The sequence below is a fragment of the Thunnus albacares genome, chromosome 6 (assembly GCF_914725855.1).
Source record: "Thunnus albacares chromosome 6, fThuAlb1.1, whole genome shotgun sequence".
Classification (NCBI taxonomy): Eukaryota; Metazoa; Chordata; class Actinopteri; order Scombriformes; family Scombridae; genus Thunnus; species Thunnus albacares.
Window position 1 is genome coordinate 8,113,218 of NC_058111.1, and position 20,884 is coordinate 8,134,101.

The 20,884-nt window shown below is 40.3% G+C and overlaps 2 protein-coding genes across 2 annotated transcripts; one reads left to right on the top strand and one right to left on the bottom strand.

Annotated features, from left to right (window-relative positions):
* The first annotated feature begins 200 nt into the window (after positions 1 to 200).
* Positions 201 to 2,378, top strand: ttc36 (tetratricopeptide repeat domain 36). Its single transcript, XM_044355279.1, has 3 exons — positions 201 to 400; positions 631 to 819; positions 2,026 to 2,378. Exons 1-3 carry the CDS (start codon positions 295 to 297, stop codon positions 2,292 to 2,294), a joined length of 564 nt encoding a protein of 187 aa, XP_044211214.1. The 5' UTR covers positions 201 to 294; the 3' UTR covers positions 2,295 to 2,378.
* Positions 2,379 to 2,385: 7 nt separating this feature from the next.
* On the bottom strand, positions 2,386 to 8,014 carry LOC122984683 (F-box only protein 40). The gene is made up of 4 exons (XM_044355278.1): positions 7,922 to 8,014; positions 7,522 to 7,578; positions 5,497 to 7,398; positions 2,386 to 3,504 (listed from the first exon to the last, which is right to left on the bottom strand). Exons 2-4 carry the CDS (start codon positions 7,522 to 7,524, stop codon positions 3,322 to 3,324), a joined length of 2,088 nt encoding a protein of 695 aa, XP_044211213.1. The 5' UTR covers positions 7,525 to 7,578; positions 7,922 to 8,014; the 3' UTR covers positions 2,386 to 3,321.
* Positions 8,015 to 20,884: the final 12,870 nt, after the last annotated feature.

Consider the following 20,884-nt stretch of genomic DNA (forward strand, 5'->3'; position numbering starts at 1 on the left):
CAGAAATCACCTGAGTATCTCAGAAACCAGTTTCACTCTCTCTCCTTTTGCCATTATAACGGTGACTCTGCAGTGCTCAGTCATCCTGGCCTGCATTTTTGAGTTAACCAAATACAGATGTGCTAAGTGCAGACGAATCTCAAAGTCCACCTCTGCTTCCACCCCCTTACTTGATTGGCTGTTGGAAATGTTAGAAGTCAGGGTGGGAGGAATTCTCTACACAGCTGCAATTTAGGTGTCAATGACTTTCTTTTTTTGCCATTTTTCTCTGCTTTCTTTACAGACGGTGGTAAGATGGCCTCGGCACATGATAGAGCCGTACTCCAGGCTATATTCAACCCCACCACCCCCTTTGGAGACATCCCTGGCCTAAACCAAGAGGAGGAATTAATTGATGATGGTGAGCGTGAGCCTCTGACTTGATGTGCCTCTTTGTATCATGTCACAGCTTTTTATGTTTATCATTTCACAGCATATTGAATTGATTTGAACGCATTCCGTTCCTGGACTAAAATAACATGACATTTTAATCCAAGTTGAGTTCTGGGTGACATTTCTGTGTTTTCCTTGCCATGGTACCTGTCAATTGAGTTTGAGTGCTTTTTCAACCTGTTTATCTCCCCCTGCCAGACAGTGGCTTTGACACAGAGTTGCTGAAGCAAGTGAAAGAGTTGGAGATGCAGGGTGTCTCAGCAGCAGAGGCTGGGGATTTGCAAACTGCACTTCAACTGTTCAGCCAGGCAATCCAGATTCTGCCTCAGCGAGCCTCAGCCTATAACAACCGGGCACAGGCCCTGCGGCTGCAGGGGAACACAGCAGGTACATGGCACAAATTCAATAATAACCCCTTTCCATATTGTCTGAGGATAGCATGACACCATATCAGAGCCTTGTCTATCTGATGCACTTTGTCAACAGTGTTACTATACAGGCTCTAAGTTAGCCTTGTGTTAGGTTCTTTTACGTGCTTTCTGTCACAGGGTGGCAGGGTTGTGTACACTTAAAATTAGTGGGATATTTAGGGATATAGTATTTTGCTCAAGCCATATCATAATGGCCTCAAAATAAGAAAATAAGAAAAAAAACTTCTAACTTACTTTCACAGACTGACTTTTAAAAATCAATGAAATGAGAAAGTGTTCCTTTTCTATTTTCTACATTCAGTGTATTATTACGTACAGCTTTGCTATATAAAAATAACAAATCATAGCTAATGCTAATGTTATACCCCTAGGGTTTCTTATTTCTTGGATTACGCAATCTCTTCAATGCATATTGTTGTGATGTTGATCAGAGATCACTTTTTCAACCACACCATGTACCCAGTACCATAACATATTTTACATGCATTGTCTGTTTCTAAAATTGGGGTTTGTATCTGTAGGTGCTCATCAATTTGTTACACACAGCTGTTTGTTGCTCATGCTAACTACAGAGATCTCTGAGAGATTGCAGAGTCCAGAGAAAGTTTAGGACCATATAAGATGTACAAATTATCATAAATGTTGAAAGAGGTTTCATTTTTATGGTTAAGAATTTCAAGATACAGGTTAAATATCAAAGTCTATAGTTTGTGAGAATATTATTTGAAAAACCTTCAGAAAATGCAGGTTTAAAATAATATGTAGCAAATGTTAAAATTAATTTGGTATAGACTGAATCAACACTGAATAATGGAGTAGCAACTGTATTGATCTGAAAATGTAACTGAAAACATATATATATATATATATATATATATTATATATTTGAGACTACCATATTTTTTGGATTAATGAAGATCATTTGGTGATTAAATTATAGACATTTTGAAATTATAATAGATTTAGTTAATACATTATGATCACATTCAAAATACAGTCTGTAATTGTCCATTTAACGATGCAAATTTAGCCATATCACCAGAGACTGAGGATTGCAGTAGACTGACTAAAAGCCAAGAGTCAGTAGTCTGTTAAACATTGCAAATTAAAAAGCATCTTCCCAGACACGAGTGTGCCTCACAGAGTTCCTCTCTCTTCTCAGGAGCCCTGAAGGATCTGGACCAAGCCATCTCTCTCAGCGGCAGCAATGGGCGAACTGCCTGCCAGGCGCTCGTGCAAAGAGGCCTTTTACATAGATTAGCATGCCAGGACAGTGAAGCCAGAGCAGATTTTGAGAAAGCAGCTGCGCTTGGAAGTGAATTTGCTCGACAACAGGCTGTGGTACTTAATCCTTATGCAGCCCTGTGCAACAAAATGCTGTCAGAGGTGATCAACCAACTACGCAACCCTGAAGTGTCTGAGATGCAGTAATCGCTGTAGACAATTTGTTACTTGTACACCTTTTCTGGTATAAGGTCTGTGGTTAAATCTTAATAAAAAATCACTTTTTTTGCATTCAATGTCCTTTTTATTCCACTGAGTGTGCTGCTGTAGAATAAATAAGGCCAACTGCAAGTCAGATTTATTATACAGTATACAATGTTGGTGACACACATACATAGATCACAATTTTCTCCTTTCCCTCAACTAAGACTAAGAACAACTAATACTAAGACAGTCTAAATTAGAAACAAAGTGATAAGTGTTCTCATCATGGTGCATGCACTGCTGCATTTGATCAAATATGTCAGATAGGAAATACTATCATATTCAGCATTCAAATATCAAACTTGTTTTATGGTGTGTAATGTGACATCATTCCAAACAGATGAGGTGATTCAGCTTTTCTCCAGTAGATGTCAGTCTTGTCATGTTGAAAAACAGTTAACATCTGCTGCCCTTATTTCCTTATTTAAATTTTCACTACAAGAATGAAACGTGACATGGAGCGATAGGAACAATACTCTGCCTAATAAGCTAAATAAATACAAATTAAGGGCAAAATATCTCATATTACAGAATATGAGCACCCTTATCAAATAGCATAGCTTTCAATGAATGAGAGGGATTATTTAAATTTGATCTTCTCTCAATAAACTTTTAAAATACACTGCATAAACAAATCCATCTTGCAGCATTTTGCCAATTTATAGGCAAAATGATTTGAGGAGATATTACAAGAAAATAGAAGATGATTAAATCACACGAACATCTTCAGAAATTGCAGTTTATGCCAAAGTGAATCTTTCACATATAACCATTATGGTATCTGTCTCCAGGGCTCCGACACACAGCAGCTCTTAATTCCCTTCTGTTTCTACACAGTAGCTTTGTATGCAGAGGCTTTATCCACATTTCAGTTTTGTGAGTGAATACATATCTCGTCTCAGTGATTCTAAACATGGCATAGCTCGCATAGCTCTCGTGGTCCACCCACTGAGCTCTGGGACCATGAGCATTATCTTCTATGCTGTACTTCTCCCCGTTTGTCTCTGACCTCTCCCAGGCAGGCTAAAGCCACTGGCTCAGTGCGTTCCTCTCTCTGGTAGAAGGAGCAGGTTTTCAGGTGATCTGACAAGGAGGCTATGTTGCTGAAGCTCCATCTGTCCACAGAGGAAAACAGAGAGCTGAACTCCCAAACCTGTAAAACACAGACACAGCTGAGCTCAAAGAGGTGTAGGAGGCTGTTGTCATCAACTGTGGTGCAGCTATGGCTACAAGGATAAATTTATTTTTAATATCCATGGAATCTAGATCACAGGCTATTTTTTATCACATGTCAGCACATGATGTTATTTCTGTATCCATCCATTACAAATTTATACAAATTATGCCCTTCAAATACCCAGCTGTCGCCCACACAGTGTTATCAACATCCTGTTTCCATGAATGATCACATATCTGGCTTGTTATGGTAGGACTTTGTTTACTGGCAGCAAGGCCTGAGACCATTCCACATCACTGATATCATCTGTATGCTCTCTGTCCCATGATCACTGCATACTGTATAGATAAAGCCAATGTAAAAAATACACACATATGCATTTATACTGTTATTACCTCCACCAGAGGGGTTATATTTTTCTGTTAGCTGTGTCTCAAAAACTACTTCACATGTTTGAAAAAAGAATTGTTGGTTTATTGCCATCATGTCATAATCTGCACCCCACTTAATGTTTTGGATCATAAGTCATGGGCTTTGAGCCATAGAGTCAAACATCTTCCTCCAAGGATCTCTTGTATCACAACAAATGTTTCAATCTGCCTACACAGAGTCTTTTTTTTTTAAATTTTCTGCTGATTTTCAACATGACTAATTTCATCCTATCTTCACCAAATTTGGTAAATGAAATATTTGTATGATCCAGCAAAAGTTGTTAATTAGTTTGAAATTGTCCCTATTGTTTTCCAGGCTGCCAAGTTCTTCTATTCTAATTATTTTTCTATGTGATAATTTGACAGTAACTGCCATAACTCTGGCACTTGTGCAACTAAAATAAGATATTGTGTTCACTCTTATAGTTCAATCAATTCTTTACATTGCACCTATAGATGGAGCAAGAGCAACATGATGAATTTAAATGGCAGTTGCTCACTGGTCATGAGTCTGTATCATTTGAAATACCATCCTTATACACAGTACTAATAATTCCAGACATGATTTAAGTAATGTCCAAAACTCAAAGCAGCTCAGAGCGTCCAAATGGCTCAGACCACTAGACCACTCGGCGTCCTTGTGGCCTAGTGGTCTAAGCCAAGGGGTCTAAGGTCTAGATTAGTGGTCTAAGGCGCATACCATGCAATTGCAGCATCCTGTAATTTATTCTAGCTGTTACTTATCATCCCCCTCACTCTCTCCCCATCTGTCCTGTATGTCTCTACTATCAAATAAAGGCAGGCAGGCACGGAAGATGCTATCCAATTAGCATGATTGTATATAACTGTGTGTATTGTGATTCAGGTCTGACTATTTTCTATTTTAAAAAACTGATGATTGTGCAGCCTTGGCAGAGGGATGCTTTCTGAGTGATTCCTATTATGCTGTGTTGTTTTTTGTTTTTTTTATTTTAAAAACCAAATTAGCAATTCAACTCAACTGTGTAGTTCCCAGACTATTGCTTGTACACCAAACTCAGTGAGGAAAACCAAATCAGCTGAACTTCCTGCGCAGTCTGTTTGTGAGAAGGACACAGTAAAGAAGTAACAAATCCCCAGTGGCTGCTTCAGTGGGAACTTATTAACTGTTTCCAACAGGGTTGAGATTCAGTTTGTAATATTGTTAGAGAACACTGCCGAGAGTCTGGAGAGTGTTTACAATGCAGCAGCTGTCATGCTGTATGAATGACTGAAATTTTCCATTGACAGTCAACAGTATGGACCCAAATACCAAAGAGGAACTGATATAGTGGTTTGGCCTACTGTTTGCTTTCTCTTAACTTTGTACAAGGTTGAGGTCAAAATAAAATAAGATCACAATAAATCTTCTTTTGAATACACACAACATGAAGTAATGGTGTAAGAGAATTTCAAACTGACTTCAATCATTTAATCAATGGTATGTTGATTAAATTATTAAATGGAAAGCAAAAAAAATTACACCTGCAAATATTTTAAAAATCGAAAGGATACTTGCTTTCTTTCGACATTTCCAGGAGCTTCCCCCATGGGAATATGTCTTTTTCTCCCATTTGAGAGAGACCATCCCTCTCTCCTGCAACAATGTGGCACACACCTCTCTCATCAGATGGGAAACCTGCGACAGCTGGGATAATGTAAAACTGTCAAGGTAACCAGCAATGTGCTGAAGGATCTCCAGGGGCAAGCTACTCAGGGGATCCAGATTACGTGCATGATTTCTCTGAGGGCTGAAGGTTTTCCGGCTTTCACAGAGGGATGAGGAGACTTCTGGCTGGATGACAAAGGTGCTGACATCTTGGCAGTATTTGATTGTAGCTTGGTAACCTGCAGGGTGAAACCTTGTCTGGGTGAAAGTGCATCCAAGGTATGCTAAGGGGCAGCGCTGTTGAAACCAGCCGTTTAAACAGGCCTGTATGTCCGAGTGCACATTCCTGAAATGAGAGCGGTATTCATCACGGCGAAAGAAGTGACCACACATGCAGCTGAAGGCTGAACTTGTTTTGTTGTGTCTTCTGGTTACAGATTCTGCTTCAATATGTACATAAAGACTATGAGGTTGGTCTGTGACGACATCAGAAAGCGACACATCCTTTTTGAAAGGAGCAGAATCAAAGTTGTATGTTTGTGTTCCTATATCTATGTAAAGACCATCTGTCCCCCCACTCTCTGAGATTAAATGACCTTTCAGTTCCTTTTCCAGACAGCACAGCAGTGTGGCGCTAACCTCGTCACACTTTGGAAGATCTTCAACTGACACGCCTAAATCTGCAGTGTCAACACTTTGGTGTGTGGTCTTGGCCTTGTGTGTAGGGTCCTTTAGAAAACTGCGTCGTGCTCGATAGCTGGTAGGAACATTAAAAGAGCGGATCGTTTTAACCTCTATTGGCTCCAGATTCCCATATACAAAATCTTTTTCTCTCGGGGTGCAAGCAGCAAGTTGGCCAAAGTTAATTAGCATTGCTCCATTGTGCACCAGATACATGTTATAATCAGCAATGTTTAACTCTTTGCCTACTCTCTCAAGGACTCCATCTTGCCATGGTGCAAGGCCAGTTGCACCCTGGCCATGGCCACGGCCACCATTCATGCTTGAAGCTACAACAGCATTTTCTTGGACCTGGTGGGAGTCTCTTGACTCTCTCTGACAGTTTGATGAGTCTTGCTCTTCCTTTCCCTTTCCTTTTTCTTCCTTCTTATTCAGGTTTTTGACAGTTTGCGTGCATCCGCCCATCTCTTTCTTGAATATTCTCTCCCAAGAGCTGTAGCTCTGAATACTCTCCACGTCCTTGTTTTTTGCCAATGCATCTCTCTCCTCTTGACTCAGTTCCCTTTCCCCCATGCCAGTGTAGCCATTTTCTGTAAATTCACCACAATCTAAAGAACAGGCTGCTTCGTCTGCAGGATCATTGACCCCAGCAGCAATATCCTGAGGGGCAGCATCCTCCACTATCAGCTCAGGAAAAATGTCCTTCATTTTGATGGATTGAAATAGCAGCTTTTGGTCCCTGAGAGCCATAGCAGCATCGAGATGTAGTTCAGTTTGTTGGTTTTCGGAAATATTTCTGTAGAAGGGCAAATCAGCTTCTGACACGGGCCAGCGGTTCCACTCCTGAGAGCAGCTGACCACGCTGGCAGGACAGACCTCCAGGTGTTTGGCCAGCCTGTGACGCAGCATGGTGAGAGGACAGCCATAGTCAGCGTTGAGGCAGGGAACCGTCTCATTTGGACAGAGAAGCTGGTGCTCCTCTTCCTTGCACATGTGGAGGGTAGCGCCACAATTTTTACGACACTTGATGACCATGCATGAGACGGAAATCTGCACTGGGACTTGACAGTGGGCGTTGTAACACTTGCTGCAGTGCTCATGATGGCCCACTGGCATCTTTCTGCTCTTCACCTTAAAAGTAAAGATTTACACAAAACAGCAGGGAGTTTGTGACATCTCTTGCACATCATTAATAATTAAAACCTACAAGTAATGTGAGAATGCTGATTTGAAACAGAAAAAAAGTGCACTTACCATTGTGGCTTATGAACAACAATATGATCATCAGAGAGGAGTTTCATGCCACAGACACTGTTAGAGAACATGTTAAAAGTTTGCCTTTACTGTACTTTATATTTGACATAGAACTTTAACACAAAGAAATAAAGCCACTATCAAGAGTGATACTGTTAATACAAGTATGTCAAATTTTGAAAAAGGATCAAAATATAAAGAAATAAAGAAAATGGTAAAGTGTGTCATGTGACATGCATATTAATATCAACATAACAATTGCATTTTTAATTATTAAAACTTTAATTTAAAAATAAATATAATATACTTAATATGCAAAAAGGAATCACATGTTCAACTCCTCCATCCTGAGTTTTAGTAAAAAGTCAACAACAGGAACAATAACAATAAAATTTCTCACCCTTTGTTCCTCTGTGCTTGTCACCTTGTGTTTACTGGCACCTCTGAATAACCTCTCCAATGTGTCTGGGCATTATAAATAGACACAACAGAGGGGCAGACAGGCCAGTGGGACGGGGCACTATTGTCGCAGCCATTAAGAGGCAAGGTCAAGTTACAGCCACCACCACTGCAGCTCTGTGAAAGGGTGGTGATTATATCAAGTAATCCATGTACTCAACACTTTACGTGCCGCATGTTCAAAAACATCAGCATCCTAAAATTTGAAATACATCGTCTGTACCTACACAATACTGTCAAACCCATGACAGATTTTATACCAACATTTGAAAATACAAATTGATAAACAATAATGTATGAAGTACATCGTAATTAAGATCTTTAAAAGGATTTTACAAATACGCTTCTCTGATTGTAAAAATAATGTTTTAGAGGTATGAAATTATTTATTATAGGTGATATTTTTTAATCAAAACATACAGTTTAGTGTTAGTATAAATAAATAAATAATACATACAATTCGTGCCACACTTCTCATTCATGGTGTTACTCAAAGTGCTACATTATAATAACATAAAACCCTAACCCTAACCCATAAAGAAAATAGTAATAAGAGTTATAAAAAGCCTTCCTGAATAGAAAGGTGTTTATGCCTTTTTAAAAGAGACCAGAGTCTGTGCTGCCCTCATATGGATAAGAAGGCTGTTCCACAAGCATGGTGCAGCAGAGCAGAAGGTTTGATCCTCCATGGTACAGAGCTTAGAACTGGGGGCCCGGAGGAGCAAGCTGTTGGCAGATCTGAGGGTGTGAGCGGAGGTTTGTGGTGTGATCAGTTCCTGTAGGTAGGGAGGCCCATGTCCGTTAATGTATTTGTATGTGAGTAGCAGGTCTTTGTAGTCAGTCCTGAAGGAGACAGGGAGCCAGTGCAGCCAGTGCAGAATTGGTTTTACATGTTCGTGTTTTCTCATGTGATTTCAGTCCTACTGGAAAGGTAGACCTGAAACCACTTAAGTGCAGAATCTGACAGTACAATGGTGTGTGGAGGTGCTCTAAGAGGATAGTATGACCCACAGTGTTAAATGCAGTGCTCAGGTCAGTGAGAATCAGGAGCGAAGGGGACCATCCATCAGCTGCCATCAGTGAGTCATTTGTTTCAGGCTGTGTGCTAAATGAAAACTGGACTGAAATTTTTCAAATAGGTTGTTTTGTTTAAGGTGGTTCTGAAGGCTCAGAAGCAACCACCTTCTCCAACACCTTGGACAGGAGAGGGAGGCTAGAGATAGATCTGTAGCTGGCAAGAACTTCTGGGTCCAGGGTGGGCTTCTTGAGGAGGGGGCAAGTGACTGCGACCGTGAGGGTAGATGGAACACTACCAGTTTGAAGGGAGAGATTGACAGTTTGAGTTATCAAGGGGCTGAGAATAGGGATGTATGATTTGAGCAGAGCTGTGGGAATGGCATCCAGGGCACAAGTACAGGGTTTCATCTTCCGGAGGATTTCCTTAATGTGGCTCTGCCTGACACCAGTAAAATGGAGTAGAGACAGCGAGTTCCCAGACAGAGGGTCGATGACAAGAGGAGGGCGGAGAGGAAGAGCTGGACATCAGAGAGCGGATGTTGTTGACCTTGGCTCTGAAAAAGTCAATGAACCGTTACATCACTCTTCTGTAGCTTCAATTAGGGAAGATGATTGTGGCTTCAGGAGATATTTATGGTTATTTATGGTTAAGGTGCTTAGAGTTACCAGGATTGTTTGTTCTTAATTAGGTTGGAGTAGAACTGTGACCAAGCATCTTTGAGAGACTTTGAGTAAGTCCTTTGATGTTCACGGAAGGCCAGTTTATGGACAGTGAGCCCAGAGTGTCTGAAGCATCGTGACAGGACATGTCCAGCTGTGTTTATTTTCCATATGTCATGAGTAAACCAGGGAGCAGAGCATGAAAAACTGACTTTGTGCATCTTGACAGGGGCATGAAGATCAAAGACACTGCTCAGAGATGTATTGTAAAGTGCCACTAGTTCATCCACTGATGCAGAAGCAGGGCAGTTGATGTGCTGGATGTCCATAGTCATAATAGCCGGGTCAATGCTTTTCCAGCTCCAAAAAAAGCATTTTACTCTTAGGTTTAGTAGGGGGTGACAGGGATGTCAAATCCATTGAGACCACCTTGTGGTTGGACACACCCAGATCATAGACCTGAAGGTTATTGATGGGGGCAGAGGCAGTGATGACCAGGTCAAGTGTGTGCCCCCTAGTGTGCATAGGGACATCAACATGATGCTTCAGGCCGAGACACTCAATCAGACTCAGGAACTCCACTGCATAATAACAGGAGGGGTTGTCGACATGTATATTCATATCACCAACAATGACAATGTTGGTTGACATGGAGTAAAGTGAGGTAAGGAGGTCGTGTATCTCAGGGAGGAAAGATGTGTTTGCTTCGGGGGATGAGAGGATGAGAAGCACTGGCATGGAGTATGGACATTTTTGAGCTAGGCATTCAATAGAGGACCAGGCATTGGCAGGGAACACAGCTTCAGTTCAGCCCAATGTATGATTGCTAAACACCATGTCCAGAGCTGCCGGCTTTTTCTATGTAACTATAGCCAGGAGGGCAGGCCTCATTAAGCACAAAGTAGTCCCCTGGTTTATGCCAGGTTTCAGTTAGGCACATGAAATCAAGCCCCTTGTTCAAGATGTGGTCATGTATGAGGAATAATTTATTGGTGAGAGATTGTGTATTAAATAGTTCCATGGTGGCAAGAGACAGAGCTGAGGCTGGAAGTCTCTGCAAACTCCGCAGTACACTGATCCACTCCATATTTTACATCTCCCCTGGTATAGGGTAGTCTTGCAATATTTTCAATGATGACGCCTAAGTTTTTTTTTGCTTTCATATTCCATATTGAAACTATGACGCAAGCCTCTATGGAGTGTGGCGGTGTAGGAAATCACAATTAAAGCAGTTGCACTGTTTGAGCAGAATGGCAGCGCTGGTAACTGTCACAGTCACAGTCACACAGTGGAGATCATTACAGCAAACGTGAGGGGATCTCCAGTTGAAGAAAAACCCCAGTCACTAGAGTCTGTCAGTGACAGCGCAGCTCTGGGTGATTTCTGCACTGATAGAGAGTGCAGGGGAGCTGGGCGGGGTTTTGTGGCACACCTGAGCCAGCAGTCTGGAGGACGAGATAGCCACCGTCCTGCGGGGGAAAAGGGATCCCAGTAGAGCAGGTAGGAAGCATTTTACGTTGAATAAAACAAAAATCCACAAATCCCAGTAGAGAGGGTAGGAAGCACTTTAGGTTGAATAATCCAAAATCCGTAAATCCCAGTAGAGAAGATAGGCAGTACTTTATTTTAGTTAATCCGAAGTTCACCAGTTCAGTAGAGTGAATTCCAACTCAGGTAGCGATCAAAACATGCAGACAGAAAACGGAAACATTAAAAGCTAGAGCAAATTGCAGGAAGGCCTCTAATCACACGAGCAGTGAAGTTCACAGTCAATTATCTATTTAGCAAAGAGGAGTGGCAGCCAGTATGTGCCAGCGCTCCCTCGTAATGCAGAGTAGCCTCTCTCCCACCGCGACACAAGCACCAAAACAAATCTTGTACTTTTGGTTGCCGTGTTATAGGCTCATTTGTCTTTATCCATGTCCTCCACTAGATGTCAGTCTCATACTTTTAAAACTCAAGCAACATGTCTTAAGCAACTGGCTCTGCTGTCAGAGAAAATTCATAAGATGGATTTGTTAAATTCTTTGGGGTTACAATGTAAGATCAAAAATGCATTTTTCTTGATTTTTGGAATGTTGGTTTGTTGATTCAAAATCATCTCAAGCCTTTGCAATTGATTATGTCCCAGTTTGACCTGAATATTTTTAGTTTTAGGTTCTTAACACCAACATAATCAACTCAACACTGCTTTGTAACAGCATTTGCTTAATTGCACACATACCGTAGGTCATTATGGGTCAACCCCTACAACACATTGCACTGAAACTTCAAATTATTCACAAAAACATGCACGCCTATCACGCTTTGTTGTTTGTCATGCATTACACCTCTTTCATTCCCTTGCAGAAATACTGTGTTGTGCAGTATAATGGGGCATTGATCCAGTCTAACTAGCTTTAACTAATTATACTGATTTACATTAAGTCTGGCTGAACTATCATCCCCTTTACTCCCCCATACCAACCTGCCAACACCTCCTGACACTCATTTCCCACTCCCTGCAAAATGTGCTGGAACCACAGTCTACATCTGGAAGTCTTCATGCAAATTTTTTTTTTTTTTTCCAACTGGCACAGATTACAATAAACAGCTTATCAGAGGCAGCTGCCCCACTCTCTATAGGCTTTGCAATCGGAATACATTTCATCAAGAGAGAGAGAGAATTTAGTGTAAAAAAAACCCAACTTGCTATTTCAGTGTCTTGTTGCTATAGAACAGCAGCAGAGATGAGACTGGATAGTTTGATTGTTGGGATTAGATAAGTCAAATGCAGCTTTAAAAGTGTTTCAAAGCAGTTGTTGAAATAATGGATTAGTTCTGTATAACTGTTTCGAATCTTTTCAGCAAACTCTGGTTTGAATCCAAGTTGAAACTTTATTTGTGCACATATTTGAGCAACTTTCAGCTCATTACACTGTCTCACATTACATCGTTTCACCTCATCATTGTTGGTGTTTAGCCTTTTCTGGACTGAAATGTCATTGACTGAGATGATAACTTGAAGGTTAACGTTCTATTTTTATTATCGGCGTGGTCAGGCAGGACAGGTACAATCTGAAATCATGATCAACATTTCTCAGTAGCAGAGTGTAGCAAGTGTCTTCAGCAAAACATGTGTTTTACACATAGACAAAAGATAAAATACACAGATAAAAGTAGAAAGATGTATATGTATTCCATAATATCAGAATATGAGAGAGTATTTAACATTATGTAGCAACATATTAACAGTATTCATTCACCAGCATGCAAAAATCTGTGATGAATAATTATTTTATCAATAAAAAATCAGACCTTCTTCTAAAACTTAAGTGGAAAAAAAATCTTCTCTAGTTTTACAAACAGATTGCAAATTAAAACAATGTTAAAGAGAAGAAGTCTCATTCAATAAAATTCTTTTGAACACTCAGCTTGAGCTCTTATGCAACCTGGCAGCTCAAAAAGGGGGATAATTACAGCTTGTCCATTTTCTGTAGCACGGATTTGAACAATTCTGTGGCTATGGGTTAATGATTCATGCAAGCTCCATGTCATTTAACTCTAATTAAATGTTCTGAAATGTGACTGGACAACTTTAGATGGCAAAGAAAAAACTCAAACTTGATTAATATTCAAGGCATTCAAAAGCTGTCAGCACACAGCAGGAATAATAAAAGCATCACTGGTTTTAGGTTTTGAAGGTTTGCCTGCATCCACCAACACACAAAGTACAGTGTATCCTTATATGGTCAGCAGAGCCTCCTATAAATCTCACCCAAGTCTATGAGATTGTTCCCTCTTATTGCCATTCCTCTTTAAGATTGCCCTCATTTTAGGTTTTCCATCTAGTTTACCTGGCAAACATATTAATAAGCCCAAGCCATTGGGACAGCATATAGAAAAATGTGCCACTGCTGAATTTCCAAAGACCCGGGATAAACTATGTTGGTACTGCGTTTATTACAGAGCTCGGCCCAGCAGACCTATAAATAAGCTCTAGAAGACTCTGGAAATGTATAATGAAAATGTACCAACTCAAAGCTGAGCTCAGACACTGTGTGAGTTTGACCTGTTAGGCTGATAAACCAAACACTGCATGCTTATCACAACTGATTGCTCATTTTAGCTCATATGAAACACATATGCACATACAACATACTGTATATATGTATATACCGTATATATAAATAAATGTATGTACTGTATGTGACTCTGCACTGTATAAAACATATTATATACAGTATAACATATATAATGTATTACATTTCATTCTGCCAATAGCATGTGAATTTACTAGTATAGTTGTTCTTCTTCTCAGAAACTGTCCAAACCATGTTATTATTGGCAACTTTTATTCTCATTCTTTCTTTTTTTTTTCTTTTTTTTGTGCTTGAACTTTTCTCACTGGGTAAAAAAGGTCTATTGAATTCTAAACTATAAACCATCTCAATCATTTTAAGGCACTAAAGTCTATTTAACCTGACACTGCAAATTACCTCACAGCTGTAGGATACATTTAATAGTGCATGCCTTTGGGTGAATATGATACTATGAGCCCCTTCTGGACGACATATTGTAGCATATGGTCAGCCAAAAATAGGAAAGAAATTGTACTTCACACCTAGTTTTCACTTCCTCATTATACAGACCTCCCCACCCCCTCTGACGCACACACACACACTTAATCAAAAGGGTGTCATACACGTCCTCTTTTAAATCCCTCTGCAGTTCAACTCTGCAGCCTCGTGTCAGACCTGACTGGGTAAAAACGAGACAGTTTGCTAACCCTGACCAATGAACATGCAAATGTTTATGGGCATATCAATTTAGCTTCCAGCCCTTTCTCCACCCAATATTCTGCTTTTAATTACAAAGACTAATTAAAAGTACCTTGTAATGAAGTCTGTGTAGGTTCCCCCCAGGGCAGGGTACTTTGTGTCATTTTGCATCATTAATGGAGAATACGCTGAAGAATGACAAAATCTCAAAAGTTGTAAATGAGATGTTTCACTCCACTTATTTTCATAATGTCGGGTGCTAATAACTGCTAAGAGAAGGATGTGGTGTAGGGGAAATTCTCAGCGCCATGTCATTTCATGCCCAATATACAGCCATAATAAATGATAGATCATATAAAATTCATGAAAGTAGTAAAACAGCTTGTTGTGGACAAGTTAAATAATGAAGTGCACTGAAGCCATTTATCTGTTCTGTCTTGTCCCAGCAGGATGAATTTTTTATATGTGTAATGCACAGTCAGGTGATCGCACATGTAATTCCACACTGAAAACAAAAGTTACAAGTGTGAGCACTTGCTAAACCACATTTTTTGACTTACTGCTAGTGTGATGACTGGTTATGTGAGTGTGTAGGTTTGTGTAGGTTTTTTATACGTGTGTGTGTGTGTTATATTTCATATCACTAAGATTGGGATCTGTCTGGGTTTGACAGGAGAGCATAGAGGTCTACTGGCACTTAGCTAAAACATGGAAGAAAATTGTATCTATTGTGTTTTTATATATTCGCGCACATACATTATTGTATAGAAATACAGAGGATGGATTCCTGTACTATAACATTAAACAACAATGGAACAATTTCTGCTTATTGTGTGGCTGGCTGGAAGCAGGAGGTGCAAAAAACATCAAACTGAATGGCAGATTATTACACTGGGCATTATTGCAACATCTTGGGCTATGTGGGACAGTGTCATTTAAGGTTACATACCCAATCATTGTTTTTTGTTTTTTTCTTACAATATAATATAAATTCCTGCAGTAGTCAGCATTCACGTTTTTATTATGTAACCGTAACCAGTATCTTTGCTGAACTTTAACCAAATAGCTATTAAAGTTTCATCATGATCATTACTGTAGTTAACATGAGCAGTTGTTGTATATCAAACCAAATGAAAAAACATTGAAAATGAAAAACTTAAATCTGTGGTTTGCAGAGACGTTGAATATAAAAGTTCTTTCCAATGAACGCTTTGGGTTTGGCACCACTACAGCAGACATCATTACTGAGGTTAAGTGGAGAATTGTCAACACACTAATATAATGCCTAAATACTATATATAACAGACACACCAAGACAACACAAATATGCAGTACAGTGTTAGTCGGAAAATCTCCTGAACTTCGGTGTACGATGATGCTGAATGTAAAACCTGTATACAAATAATTTTTTTCACTTATTTTCTCTCAGTTTCTGCTGCTTGTCTGTAATGCATAATTTTATCTAGGATCCACAGGAAAAAAAAACAGCAGAATGTCATGCAACAGACATTGATAAAGATAATTTCTTCTCAGGTGGTGCAGCTAAAATAGTCTCTGTGTGTTTCTGCTGTTGTGGGGCTGAGTGATAAGAAGCAGACACTGATAAGAGACCTCAGCAGAACCACAGGATGTCACTCCCACCGCTAACCCTGTACAGTACTTTCCCAACAAGTTTAGCAATGCCCCTCAGAGCTGTGTGGGGGTGTATTTGTGTGTGTGTGTGTGTGTGTGTGTGTGTGTGTGTGCTTGTTCACATATACATGTTTTGATGTTATCATACTGGAAGCAAATGATATGCATGTTTTGTTTGCAGCATTTTTGTGCCAACAGTGCTGTGACTAACACACTACATATCCAATGGTTATGCATATGCAGTATATTGTACGGTTTTTGTGGGGGGGTTTTGTTGTTTTTTTGTCAACTCCAGTGCACAACATATTACAATAAAAGATGATAACAGCACAAAAATGTTTTGGAAATTATAATAAAGTAGTCATGTCTCTGTGAAACAGTCTTGACAAAACCTGAACATTACAAGAAAAAAGGGCAGATGGGTGGATTGAGAAGAGCTTCTTTAAACACCTGTAATGGATGACTAATGACATTGATTCAATGTAATTACAGATACAGGACTAATGGCTCCACTGGAGCTCCGCTAAATTAGAAAAAGTGATAGACAGCAACAGCTTGGTGTGTTAGCAGCCAAACAAGCTCTTTATCTACGCCTGTACAACTCCTGTCTTAAATCTTACTCAGCATCTCAATTCAAAGAAATTCTTCTGAGCCAGGGAGTTTGGTGACTTTATAATCAATGCAATGTTGACCTGTAAAATAAATGTGGATTATCTATCATGGGGGGTTCAGCAAATTCTATTCAAAAACTGAAAAGACCTTTGGCATACAGACATTCACTCCTTTTCAACTCAAAACCTCCACAGTCAGGATATTCTTGACTGAGCCACATGGATCTGAAATGTATGAAATTCCCTGCTGTGCTGTTCTCCAATTACTGCCACTGATGTTTACCCCTGAATTGGCCCAGACTCTCACAGCATGCCCTCTTGGTCTCGGTCTCACACAACTGCTGCCTGCAGGTCCTCTCCAAACGGGGGCGTGACTCAGCTACACAACTCCAGGGGAACTGTCACTCTCATGCTCCATTAGCCCTTGCGTCCCCAGTGGATGAAGAAAAATGTATTCACTACTGGGATGCTGCTGCCACAGACATCTAAATAGCAACCATTCGTCCTTTCTGCTGCGTCCCCGGCGCTTCAGATGACCTCATGACTGGGAGTGCGCGTGTGGTTAAATCAGTGGAGGGGAAAGTAAGTTTATAATCACAGCGTGTGAAGATCAGGGGGTTGACATTGATTGTTTTACCCAGAAATTTTGCTGAAAGATGAAGTGTGGGTTATTTCATGCAAACATAAGTGGCTGAACAGCTGAACCAATTCTATAGTATATCACGCTGATTTTTAACACAAAGCAGCGCAGTGACTTTCAGACAAGGTTTTCGAGGATTTACTGCAGGAGGTGGGATGATGGCATTAGGTATCAGTGACTATGTAGATGTAGAAGGAGCCACGTAAAGCGGGTGGATTTGCCATGGCTAAATCCAGAGGGAAATCATGGAGTTGTCTCTGTCAGACAGCCAACCCTGTAGCTCTAAATGGGATGAATCACAGAGCAAACGCTCAGGTCACTGCTGCAGTATTGATTACCAATGGAAGATGTCTGATTCTCTTTCTCAAGTCTCACTCTTTCACCACACACACATGCAGACATACACAAGAACACAACTAAATTATACTTTGCTCTTACTTTGAATTCATTTGCAGTCGGGCTGCGCGTTTGAAATGTTTATGCACGAGCTGTAAAACTTATCCAGTCAACAGCATGTACTGTACATGGTGATTGCCTCAAAACCCTTTTCCAATTTACAGTGGAAGTGGTTTTGCAATGGGTGTTTGTTGAACATACAGTATCATTCATTGGGCAGACATTAAATTTGAAAGCTTGGTGGGGTGTTTATTGAAGTCCTGACCCTGTCCTCCACTCATTAAATTGATTCATGGTTTCAATAAGTGGGGCACAGGCGGCAGGTGTGCATGTCGGTGTGCACACGAGGCTCACAGGCATCCATCACACTGATCAGGTATCTTCAGCTGCTTCACGATGCAGCACTCTCACAAGACCCCTGCAGATGTTGTTGGCTTACAGCCCAGCCTGACCCAAGGCTAGACTCTATGCAGATGCATACACATGCGCGCACACACACACACACACACACAAACAGAGGCTTACTGATTTACACAAAGATGCACACACACACACAAAATAAGCACAGGCATCCAGGGTCGGATTAACTGTAAGGGCAACAGGAAAATTGCCCAGGGTCCCGAAACCTCTAAAGGGCCCAGGGCACAAGCTAAATGTGTGGTTAGATCTTGTTTTCCTGTTCACTGGTGCTGCTGGAGCCTATTTACACAGTGCAACCATGCGACTGTGAGCTGATGGACCCTCCCCTCATTGGTCAGCCCACATCATGTGATGCAAAGTTAAAAAGGTCGAAGGTGATGCAAAATCAGCGTCAAGTTGACTGTGATGTGGGTGACGTTGTCAACAATCACATAGGCATAGCCTCAGCCTGCATTCAAAAAATGCAAAAATGGAGAAGCCTGGAGGGCAGCTAAGTGGGAGAGCCAAACGAAAGGATAAGATATCAGAAAGGAGGAGAATTTAAAATATATACTGAAAATAGGTAGTTTCTTCACTTCTTTTACTGTTAACAACTGCTCTGCTAAGGCAGCTACAAGTAACAAGGACAGCTCAGCTAGTGATGACATTTCTTCACCGGCCTTGAACCAGCCTGGACACCAGTAGCACGAACGTGGAGCCCCCCAGCTACAGTTTGCAACAACGGCCCTGCCGTGAGTACGACCATTGAGGGAATTAGCGGTGGGTCACAGTCGCCTGTTGGGAGTGCAAGCAGCCTCCGCGCCTCCACACTGACACTCTCTGGAGATCTTGCACTATAGGGACATGTTACAGAGCAGCTCCCAGAAGACGCATTGCACTGAGCCTGTGAGTGAGTAGCCCTGGCAAGACATGGTGGTGTATTTGCTAATAGTTAGTCCTATAAATTCAAAAAAGCTATATTGAACATTTGTGCATCTGTTCATCAAAACGCAGTTGATGACTGTTAGATATTGAAGCACTGGATATATTTGCAGTATGCTACTGTAATTTATTGTGTATGCTGATGTGTTTTCATAATATGATATGTGAATGAGTAGCCTTGGCAAGATACAGTGGTGTATTTAGTATTTGTAGTTTATAAATTCAAAGAAGCCAGATTGAATATTTGTGCATCTGTACATGAAAATGCACTCGATGACTGTTACATATTGAAGCATTGAATATTTTTGCAGTATGCTACTGTACTGAGCTCTAATCAACAAAGTCTGATTTGTGATGATGTCTACAATGTGATTATTGTGTTAATATGGCCCTGCAGGCACCCTCATATGCCCTTAGCTTCAGTTTCATTTTACTAGCTATGTGTCATTCAGGCCAAATGCCAACTGAGGTTAAACTGTCTTCTGGAAAGATATCATTCATGTTCCACTGGACATTAAGAGCTGGATCCAAAGCCTCAAACTAAAAATAGAAACTGCGATTGAAGACATTTTTCAGTCTTCAGTTTACTGATGCCAGTGAGTTTTTGGTGTTTTTGTGCAGCTATCAAAGCTTAGCTCATATCTCTTATGCAGGAGGTGTGAGGGGAAAACAATGAACAACCTCAAGTTAAATGCCATCTGATGGAACCATGACATCCATTTCCTGTTTGTCTGTATTTGTCAAATTTAACATTTTATCTCAATGACAGAGGAAATATGATATTTCTTAATTTTAATGTTCCTACAATAAGATATAATACCACAAAAACAATTAATTGGGAAAAAAAACATAATTTTCAAAGGGATATTGATAATGTTAATAATATGGATGCCCTGCCTTATTGCAGAACCTTAAGGGAAAACATTGCCATCATAACAAAAAAAACACATTATACTACTTAATAAAGAAACTGTATTCTTAAATATTTTCATATAACACAATACTTGGCCCAGTGTTCATTAATGAGCACATGCCCAGGGATTTCACACTGACAACACTCAGCAGTGAGGAATTAAATGGCCTGAGGCATTTCTACCTGACACCCTCTAACATTTCCCCATTCTGACTAACTAAAATATAAAAACCTGCTTGTTTTTGGTTCATTGTCATCTTAAAATTAAAACTTCTTGCCAGTGCAATTTGTTTAACTGCAGTTATGACTCATACCTGAAAATCAATCAAATCCTAAAGCTGATGTCGGATTTGTCTCATACAATGGTAGCATTACTAAGTACAAGTAAACAGGACAAGCCTTATTAACAGTTTCTCATCCAAGTTACTTCCCAGCCCACACAGAAAATAGTTATTTAGACATCAAGCCACTCACCAAAACAAAGCCATTAACATCTCACTCGGCCCCAACCTCCATGCAGACAGACTGAATGAAAAAGTGACAGTAATAAATGCAGAGTGAAAAAAGGTGAACTACATCAACCACAATGAAGACAGAAAAGAGGATGGCATGAACAAGATTTTAAAGACGACTGGTACTTACCAATATTGTTATTTATGTTTAGCCACTTTTTAGTACTCAGTGATTTTTTATATCATATTGAAACTACATGGAAGATTAGCTTTGGTTACGCTGTGTTTGCTGTTTCTTTTATTCAGCACACTGGCTAGGTAGCCAGCAAGCTTTGCTTCTGTTGCTCTGTTGTGTTTACTCTTCAGCTTGAGCTGATGGCTTGTGGGATTGTCCCAAGAACAACCATTGTGCCACCTAATCTTCAATTCTCTAGATGCATTTCTTCTCTGGCTTCCCAAATAAAAAGACACATTGAGGCAGT

Coding starts and splice junctions, on each gene's coding strand:
- ttc36 (XM_044355279.1), top strand. CDS start 295: ATGGCCTCGGCACATGATAGAGCCGTACTCCAGGCTATATTCAACCCC. Junction 401..630: donor GGAGGAATTAATTGATGATG/GTGAGCGTGAGC, acceptor TCCCCCTGCCAG/ACAGTGGCTTTGACACAGAG. Junction 820..2,025: donor GCTGCAGGGGAACACAGCAG/GTACATGGCACA, acceptor CTCTCTTCTCAG/GAGCCCTGAAGGATCTGGAC.
- LOC122984683 (XM_044355278.1), bottom strand. Junction 3,505..5,496: donor CCTGGAAATGTCGAAAGAAA/GCAAGTATCCTT, acceptor TGTGTTTTACAG/GTTTGGGAGTTCAGCTCTCT.